General features: G+C 42.6%; 1 protein-coding gene across 1 annotated transcript; it reads left to right on the top strand.

The window, feature by feature from the left end:
* Nucleotides 1–230: 230 nt before the first annotated feature.
* Nucleotides 231–4,895, top strand: LOC149196451 (uncharacterized). The gene is made up of 7 exons (XM_089408289.1): nucleotides 231–437; nucleotides 630–1,330; nucleotides 1,540–1,931; nucleotides 2,193–3,103; nucleotides 3,329–3,944; nucleotides 4,035–4,669; nucleotides 4,764–4,895. Exons 1-7 carry the CDS (start codon nucleotides 231–233, stop codon nucleotides 4,893–4,895), a joined length of 3,594 nt encoding a protein of 1,197 aa, XP_089264415.1.
* The last annotated feature ends 5,570 nt before the right edge of the window (nucleotides 4,896–10,465 follow it).

The following is a 10,465-nucleotide window of genomic DNA, read 5'->3' on the forward strand; positions in this document are numbered from 1 at the left end:
AACCAATAACAACATGACACCACCATCAAATGGCAAGGCCTCACACTAGACATAAACAAAATAGCAAATCAAGCTCAACAAATCACAAAAGACCAAAAGCACAAGACTAACAATAGATGCCATGACTCAGTTTTTTTTTTTTTTTTGGTTTTTTTTTTTAGATCGCGCGCGCGCTCTGCTCTGCCGCGGAGTTGGTTTAGGTCTGCAGCCGCCATCGTTTGGACGCCGCCATGAGCGGGCCTGGGGGTGGGGAGTCCGCTCCCACCCCACCTTCATCCTCTGAAGAAGCTTTCAGAAGACTTTTATCGCAGAAGGGGAAGACACTTCGGACTGCTGATGTGCCGAAATTCATAAAAAAAATCGAAGAAATTCCTGAGATAGCACTCCCAGAAGAACAACCTATTAAAATCGCACTGGCTCTGTCTGAAAGAGGCCTGGTAGGGCAGTTTATGGACCACTAGCCTTCCACCAAAACTACGGACGACTGGATTCAGCGAAACTGGAGACCTCAGTTGAAAAACAATGTGATCTGTTATGCTGTGGGACGAGGCTACTTCATTTTTGAATTTACCACCAAAGAAGATCGTGACCTGGTGTTCAGAAACGGGCCGTATTTTATGGGAAACCAGGGTCTGTACCTTAACAAATGGAGCCCTGACTTCGATCCTTCTGTCGATGTCCCTAAGGAGGCGCCGGTCTGGGTTCGGCTTCCTAATCTCCCGATACACTGCTGGAGCTATCAATCTCTGCAGAAGATTGGTAATGGGCTGGGTCGTTTTATTGACAAAGCTGATCATAAGGGCCAATATACATGCGCTAGAATCTGCGTGGAAGTCGATCTGGAAGCCGGGCTGCCAGAAGCGGTCAAACTTTCAGTTGGAGAATGGCAGCATTACCAGAAGCTGGACTACGAGCAGTTGTCGTTCAAATGCCGAACCTGTCATGAGCATGGACACTTCCAGCGAAACTGCCCAAAAGCTCCAACAGGGAACACGGTTGAAGAAGAAGGATGGAAAGAAATCAAAAATGGAAAGGCTGTTCCAAAGCCTCCGGGGCAGAACATCTCCGCTCCAAAGGGGAAGCCTCAAACTAATTCAAAAGCCGCTGCTGCTCCTAAAAATGGCTCCTCCTCAGGAGAAAAGGCGGTTGCCATGGAGACCCAAGAGGAAACAGAAAAAATGGTGAAGCAAGCGAAAGAAAATGAAGTCGAATCATCTGTTCCACCAGTCCATGATTGTCAGAGGGGAAATGAAGGCAATGAAGAGCACATCAGCCTAGCCTCAGACTCTGAGGGAGAATCAGAAGAGATAGATTCAGAAACTGATAACTCGCTAGTCACTCCTATCAAGACGACAAGGGGACGGAAATCCAAGAAGAAACAGAGAGAGGAAAAAACCTATATAGATGTCCTCCAAGGATCCCAAAAAACCCTAAAAGGAATGATGAATACCAGATCAGGGCGCAAGAGCAACAGGGCTCCAATAGGAGCCTCAACCCCCCAAATCAGTAAATAATGAAATACGTCTCCTGGAACTGCAGAGGATTAGGTAGCAGGTTGAAAGAGGAAGCCTTGAAAGATATAGTGAGAATATACTCGCCTGACATCCTCCTCGTCCAGGAGACAAAGATGGAGGATCTCCTTCTCCTCCAATCTAGTAAAGCTTTTTGGCAAAAAGGTCAAGGAAGAGCGGTTAGTGCAAGAGGCGCTTCTGGTGGAATAGCCACCTTCTGGAACAGCGCCATATATGATTTTATTCAAGAAAAAAGTAGCCCCCACTGGCTTCTCACTCAGCTCCTCCACAAAGATTCTGGTCAGCAAGTAAGTATGTTTAATGTTTATGCCCCTGTTTTGCCAAGCGAGAAACAAATTTGTTGGAACTCGCTTCATTCTTTCCTTTCAGAGAAAAATCCTGGAAATATCATTATTGCAGGTGACCTGAATGTCACCCTTGCTCTTGATGAGAAAAAGGGAGGCTCCATTGTCAGGGACCCTGCCAGAGAATGGGTTGAAGATATAATGCTGGGCTGGGATTTGGAGGATATAAAACCATCTTCAGGTAAATTCACCTAGTCCAACAGAAGATTAGGCCCCAATCACATTGCTGCCCGATTAGATAGATTCCTTGTCCATTCTTCTTTCCTGACATGCGATCTTATGGCCACTTCTAAAATTCTTCCAAATCTCACTTCAGATCATAAGCCCATCCTTCTCGAGCTCTCCCGGGATGGTAATCTAGGCCCCATCCCTTTTCGTTTCAGCCCTCTGTGGATTCAGCAAGATGGATTCCAAGAGGTGGTTTCAGAATCCTGGAATAGACCTGTCCAAGGCTCTCCATTTTTTGTATGGGAAGAGAAAATTAGAGGCCTAAAAAGAAACCTTAAAGAGTGGGCTAAAAGATTGAAAACCCCTACAGCCAAAAGAAAAGAAACTCTAAACAGTCTTGCTGCTCACCAATTAAATATGGAGAATAGTCCTGTTTCTCAAAGTCTTCTCCAAAAAGAAGTCGAGCTTCAAAAAGAGGTTCACAGATCCAGCAGGGAGGAGGAAGAATTCTGGCGCCAGAAGTCTAGGAATCTTTGGCTGCAATCTGGAGATAAAAACACCAGCTTCTTTCATAAGCAAGTAGAAGCCGGTAAGAATTTCAAATCTGTCTCTGAGATCCAATTCCAAAATACTGTGGTTAAGGATTTTGATGGCATTAAGAGAGCTACATACTCCTACTTCCAAAATCTTTATTCGGCTCCTGAAGAACCAGCCATTGATCCACATGCCTATCCGATTGAATTAATCCCCAAGTGCGTTCACGATTCGGATAATGCCATGTTGACAGCTCCGATCAATATGGACGAGCTTAAGAAAGTTCTGGACAACATGGAACCCGATAAAGCCCCAGGCCCAAATGGGTTCTCTGTCAGGTTTCTTTTGACTTGCTGGTCAACAATAAAAAAAGATTTATTGAGAATGGTCAGAAAGTCCCAGAACTGTGCTAAGCTGGGCGGTGGCATCAATTCGGCCTTTCTCGCCTTGATCCCAAAAGAGAAAGGCGCCTCAGACTTCAGCAGATTTAGGCCCATATCCTTGTGCAATTCCAGTTATAAGTTGGTCTCCAAAATTATTGCCAACAGGCTCAAAAACATATTGCCAGACATCATCCCTGAAAATCAAGGCGGATTCATAAAAGGAAGAAAGATTTTGGACAACATTGTGCTGGTGCAAGAAGCAGTTCATTCTAGCTGCCAAAGAAAAGAGAAAGGTATGGTGATTAAGCTCGATCTAGCTAACGCATTCGATAGGGTGAGACATGATTTTTTGTTCATTGTGATGAAGAAGTTAGGCTTTTCAACAGACTTCATAAACTGGGTGAAAGCCTGTATTGCCTCTCCTTGGATCGCTCCGCTGGTCAACGGCCGTTCTACTGACTTCTTCCAAGCCTCTAGGGGCCTTAGACAAGGTTGTCCTTTGTCTCCACTTCTCTATGCTGTTCAGGCCTCGGTGCTTAGCTTCCAACTCGAATACAATCAGCAGATTCAAATCCTGCCTGGCCTCAGAACTACTCACAAGGTGAAAGACATTAACCATGCCCAGTTCGCCGATGACACATTGTTGCTTGGAGGAGCCAGCATAATCTCTGCCAGATCCTTCAAGAAGGAGCTGGACACTTACAGGTTGATCTCAGGCAGCAAAATCAACTATCGAAAATGCTCTATCTATGGCTGGAATTGCTCGATCAAGGAGCTGTCAGACATTGCTAGGCTTTTAGAAATGGATGGAATTCGGAATTGGGAGTCATTTAAATACCTTGGGATCCCAATCTTCAAATCTAAACCTAAAGTTGCTCATTGGCTGCCTCTTCTCGATAAGATAAAGAATAGAATCCAAGCTTGGGGTGCCTCTTGGCTGAATAATGCAGGGAAAGTCATCCTTATGAAATCGGTCCTTATAAGTATGCCCCTATATCAAAACTCTGTTCTCCTTGCCCCCAAAACCTTTCTCAGCAAAATGGACAGTCTGTTGAGAAGATTTCTGTGGGAAGGTGGGAATAACAATGATAGAAGGATTCATTTAGTGAACTGGGAAACTCTCAAGAGACCATTTCTGGAAGGAGGCCTCCATCTGCGTAACTTGGCTGCTCAAAATCTAGCTTTGGGATCCAAGCTCCTTTGGAATTTAGTCTCTGGAAACTCTAGCTGGAGTAAAAGAGTCCTTTGGAAGAAATACTTCCAAGGGCAACGCCTGAGATGTTTGGATAAGCCTCCAAGATCTTCAAAAGGCTCTCCGATCTTCAATCTCTGCAGTTCTGCTAGGGAGCAATTCATCCAATATCTTTATTGGATCCCTGGTAATGGGAGGAAAATCAAAATCTGGGAAGACTCGATTCTGGGTGATCAGCCATTGAACCAAGTGGATGGTCTTGCAAATATCAAAGGTTGGCTTCAGTCCTGCAATCTTCATACTCTGTGGGATATTTCGAACTGGAAGGAAGCTCCTGATAGAACCTGGGATTGTTGGAATCTGGGGGAGGTCCCCCTTATGCTGCAGGGGGAAGCTTCTTTACTATTAGATCTGCTTCAAGGCAAATCTCCATCAAAGGCCACTTCTAAAGACAAAAGAGGCTGGGGCTCACTCTCCGGCTCTTACACTGCTTCCGAAGGCTATAAAAGAATTATGGCAGTCCCATATGCTCCCCCTAATCCAGCTCAATGGAAATTTATATGGGATTTCCCCTCTCTCCCCAAAATTGACTTCTTCTGTTGGACTGTAGCTCATCAAAGCATTCTTACCAGAGATAACTTACGTAGACGAGGGATGGAAGGGCCTTCCAGATGTTCCCTTTGCTTGTCTGAAGAAGAAACTGCCAATCACCTGTTGCTGCTATGTCCCTTTGCCCAAGTAGTCTGGAGGGGAGTTCTGTCGTTAGGTCCTGCTAACCTTGACCTCCCTGATAGCATTCCCTCCCTGTTTCGAAATTGGGCCAGTTTATCTCCTTTCTGCCTTACAAAAAAAAGCCTTCTTAAAACAAGTTGGATGTGGATCCCTAAATTCATCTGCTGGAAGCTGTGGTTGGAAAGAAATAATAGAATTTTCAGAGGAGAAAGTTGCAATTCTATAAGAGTTATTTCTAAAATCAAAGCTTTGCTGGGTGAGGCTTTGGAAGCCAATACTTCTCCAAGGAATGAAATGAATCTGGTCAAAGAGGAGGAGCAATGGCTAAAAGGTCTGGTCCCAAATCTGAAGGAAAGGTCCATCCCCACTGCACTTGCCCTTGCCAACTGGGAGATTAGGCTGGAGGAAATGGAGTTTATTAAGTGGAGATCGGCTCTGGATGACCACTGTTTATTCTTCGACGGGGCCTCTAAAGGAAACCCTGGGATTGCTGGCAGTGGTGGGGTTCTTCTGAGTCCTGGAGGTTCTCTGGATTTGCGGTTTCATTGGGGACTGGGAATTGAAACCAACAACAGAGCGGAAGCTCTTGCATTGTGGCAGGGGCTGAAACTGGCGATTAACAGGAATATCAACTCTCTCTCTGTCTTTGGAGATTCCAGACTCATCATCCAATCGTTGATCCAATCCACGACCTCCCACCAGGTTCATTTAGCCTCTATTATCAAAAAAATCCGGCTATTACTGCCCAATTTCAGTAAGATCTCCTTCTTCCACATCTTAAGGAACCTTAATTCTCAAGCTGATTTGGAGGCCAACCTAGGCTCCCTCTGCAATCGGAGATCTCTGGTGGTCAATTCGACTGAATCCTCCTGCTCCATCCCTTAATGGTTCTACTGGACGGACTTCCTTTCCTTTCTGTTCTTTGGGCTCTCTCCTTCCCCCTCAAGACCCTGTTCTACGGGAATTTTCAACCCACTGTATATTCAATCTTCTTAATCGGTGGTCTCAGAACTGCTCTCATTCTCTGTTTGTCTTCCTACCATTGGCCTCTGTTTCCAGTCGATGACCTGCTCCTCAAAAGTCCTCATTGGTCCTTCAAGATGGTACTGCAGTTCCAGTTTTGACCTTTTTGATGTTCTCAAACCTGAAGGCTGTTTCAGCATTATCAGTGCTTCTCTCCTCCAAAAGGCAGCATTATATGTGCGAAGTAAAATTGGGTCTTGCGATGGAGCCTCCGTTAAAGCAATAGCCCCTCCAAAGCAGTCGTGGATAGTCAGTAACTTCCTCCATTCAATAGCACGCAGCACTGAGGTATTGCTCGAACAGGATTTGCCCGGCAAAGTCCTCTGGCCCGCGAGTTGTTCCACCCTGGGCTACAGCTACTCAACCAGATCTGAGGGACTGATTGTCAAAGCAATCGAAATGTTCAACTCCTGACTCTGCTTAGCTAGCTGTCCGGCATTTTTCTGATAGAGAGGCGTTCAAACCCAGTTCCAAAAAGCTTCCCTGAGAATCATTCTCTGTCTTTGTTGTTTTGTATGAGCATGCGGCAGCCTGTTTTCCGCCCATAACAAAAATACCCATTACTGTCGAAAAAAAAGAAAAAAACAATAGATACCATGACTCAATCCCCATGCTTCCCAGTGCTTCCAAAGGAAAGATCAACCTGAGCCTCCTTTATAATTTCAGGGCAGTCTCTTTGCCATGCAATCCCCTGCATCGTATTGCCATAAACATATAATTGTCAGTGCATAAATAAACATAACAATACACCAGTTACCTTACCTTGTTGTGCCAAAAACGTTTCTTGCAACTGAACACATCCATGCCATCTCTCAAGGGACTCCAATTCCCTTGACAGATCCACTTGTAACTAGAGACTAGCTAATATGCCTGTCAAGTACATGTTCATGAATCTAGCACATATCCACATAATGTCAGACAAGATTAAGGTTAAGAAGAATTCTTGTATGCAAAGCACTCATTCGTTTGGAATTAGGGTTTCCAAACATAGCCAAAGGAATTCTTGTCCAATTCCTTTCTTTTACCTTTTTACCTTGTTGCAATCGAGGCTTACTATGTATTGTCACATCACCCAACTATTAGTTATATAAACACATCAATTGTTACCTTTTCACGCTAATACCAAGCATGTTTCCTGCAACTGTTTACATATGTCAACCACATGTTCCAAATATCAAGATAATCATATCTATCAATTTGAAATCAACCTTTACAGAGACTAACAATCATGTCATAATCCATAGTCAACTCATAGTCATTAGACATAATGCTACAACTATCACCCACTACACTCAAGTACATATCAATTGTCTCAACACATATGTATTAGTACAATCAGCTTAAAACAAGATCATTGGAACACATACTCATATTATGCAATTCATCAAACACCAAACACTCAAACACCAAATAGACGACATAATCAAACAATGAAGCACCAAGTATACTACATAAGCAAACTCATACCTTAATGTATCTCAGGGGAGGTTATCTTGTCTACACAATCAAGCTAGATTAGCACGTTATAACTTCACAACACATCAGCTCAAGCACAAATAAAATCATGATATCCATAACAGTAACTAACTAACATGTTCACATCATAAGCTCATAAACATTGTCATTCATGCATAATAATCACATCTGTATGATCATTATAGATTAGTACGACCTACTAACACAACATATTAACTCATACCTGAATGTCATAACCCTAACCATTTGCATAGGCCAATCCAGGTTAACACAATATATATAACATCAAGCTCTTAAATGCAATAACCCTAATCATCAAGTTACTAGCATATAACAACAACAGATTATATATCATGCTCCTAAACTATCATATAACAACAAAAAGTTAACCTTTAGCATACTCATCAACAACATATAACATAATCATAACAAGTTAACCTATAACACACTCATCAACAACATATAACATATAGCATAATCATAACAAGTTAACCTATAACATACTCGTCAACAACATATAACATAATCATAACAAGTTAACCTATAACATATTCATCAACAACATATAACATAATCATCAAGTTATCTAACATAAAACAACAATAGCAATGCATACAACCACAACTTACTATCATTCATGATTATCCGACACATGTGCATATGACTACACTAATCAACTAGCATTTGTCATGTATGTAACCATAACATCAATAGAACGAAAGGCATACACATAACCATAATGCATATAATAATCCTTAACATACATACCTACATGCCCAACATACAACCTGTAGGACGACGTGATCTTGCCTCGAGGTCCAATGCTGCAACTTCACTTTAATGATATGCATCTTCTGCTCTACCTCGGCCAGCACATTACATCATAACATACCAACAACGTCATGATGACATAACTACATCCAATGACCTCACAATGCATGTCTGACCTACCATACATGCATAACCATAACCACGACAATGCATGCATAGAAATATATAGACACCGACATGCATAACAAATGCATACACTCATGAAGACACATTCCACAACAACACCATCAACCTTCACATGGTGACATCATTACAACCATGATAAACACTATGCAAATGCAACAAGAACTAGGACTACAAGCATAAGGAACACATATGAAACCGACATGAATCCATGACCAACACACCGCCCATCCAGTCTGAAGGGTGAACCATGCTCTCATACCACTTTGTAACACCCTCCTCCCACATCTACCCAAGTAACTGGCCAACCTAGGTAAACATGTGAGGAGAAGTTACTATGATATGATTCAACCTCCTAAGTCATGTTAAGGAAGTGGAACTAACATAAACACACCATACAAATATTCAACATCAATAATAGGACCCATAGGAACAATCCCAACCTTTCTGCTAACCAGCCCCTGGGTCCCACTGAGTCTTTAAACTATTAAACCTCTGGATGCTCCCATGTTATGGGAATTCCAACCTCCAGGAGGCTCTCGATGCTATCATGACAAGGCATGCCAGCTTCCAGGGACTATTTTTCTCAGTTTTGTGCTAGCATCCTCGATATTTAAGCCACAATTTGAGGCCCAGAGCCCAGGTCACTGCCCAGAATTGAATGACACCTTCATAACATTAAGATAACATGGAAATAACAGTACTAATGCAATTACTTGAATAAGACCTTGACTGGACACCTACTATCCATGACAGATATTTCGTCAAACATATCACGAATATGTAATCTACAGGTGTAAATAACATTTATGAGAATAGGGGTCTCATACTTATCTAAGATTCGCTATGAGGCATTGTTCCTTATCACTTTAGTTGCAGTCTCATCCATTAGGCCATATATACATTGTTCATTCATATACAAGTAAAATCATGATGGGATCCATACATAGCCACTGTCATAATACATATTCATAACCATCATAATAACAATATAAATAACAAGGAAACATCAACCATATAATCCACATATAAACCAGTAGAATACTCATGAGGTAACAAGGAGAAATAATCTCATATTAATGATGTAAAATCCAACTCGGCATGGGACTACCATGTTCCATTCGATCGTAGAATGGCTAAGCCAAATCTCTCTTCAGCCATTCACCCCCATGCCATATTCCAAGCATGAATGTGGGATCTCATCAATCCAAAACCATTTAGGGCTTCTAGAGGCCATCAACCTCAACCCATCAAATATTGATTCCACCTCACAGTAAGACATCACCAAAACCATCATCAGATCGGTCTCTATCCCATCCATCTAGGGCTCCAAAGCGTTTGTTCCAACCAAGGCTCCAGGAATAGTAACTCAAACCACAGCTGTCGTCAGGCTCCAGAGTGTTTTTCCAACCAAGGCTCCAGGACTAGTAACTTAACCCACCAAGGGCTCCAGACCAAGGCTATGGGACTAGTAATTCAACCCAAGTTGTTACAGGGCTCCAGGGTCTTTGTCCAACCAAGGCTCCGGGAACTAGTAACTCAACCCAAGCTAAGGAAACATGAGAACCAACCAAAACAAAAAAGGAAATAAACCCACAATCTCCATGGCTATTGAGAAAATGGAAAGGCTAGACAAATCCACTATCAATCTAGACAATCTTCCATGCCAATGACAGATCATAGCCAACAAACCACATGCATGTGCCATGCATGCCGAAACTAGTGAGGAAAACATACATGAAAATTGGTACCTGGAAGCAAAACCCACTATAGTTGTTGATCTGGATGTCCTCTTGCGCTTTCCTACTCTTACTTTGCCTTCTTGCTCCAAAACTCAAAGTGTGCCACACCCTCCAAGAGTGCTCCAAGAAAACTCTAAGTGTCCAAGAGTATGAGAGAGAGAGAATAATGAGAGAGCTCCAAAACTAAACTAACCAAGATTACTCTGACCAAGCCTACCAACTGATCCTCAGAAGACTTTGTATTAATTAGGCCTCTATTTTCTTCACTTTCCATTATTTTCCTTCAATTTCCTCCTCACATGCAACCTAGGACTTTCCCAATTAGGTTTTTGACCCTGGTCATACTAGGGGAAGATGGATACAATACCTGAACTCCATCACTATC

This window comes from Pinus tabuliformis, chromosome 2_2 (assembly GCF_031772625.1).
Source record: "Pinus tabuliformis cultivar Carrire ecotype Pingquan chromosome 2_2, CPIR1, whole genome shotgun sequence".
Classification (NCBI taxonomy): Eukaryota; Viridiplantae; Streptophyta; class Pinopsida; order Pinales; family Pinaceae; genus Pinus; species Pinus tabuliformis.

Bases quoted from the DNA above. Each gene is read 5' to 3' on its own strand.
- LOC149196451 (XM_089408289.1), top strand. From the start codon at position 231: ATGAGCGGGCCTGGGGGTGGGGAGTCCGCTCCCACCCCACCTTCATCC. The intron at 1,331-1,539 runs GCTAGTCACTCC...CTGGAACTGCAG, and splicing joins GATTCAGAAACTGATAACTC to AGGATTAGGTAGCAGGTTGA. The intron at 1,932-2,192 runs GTGACCTGAATG...ATCTCACTTCAG, and splicing joins TGGAAATATCATTATTGCAG to ATCATAAGCCCATCCTTCTC.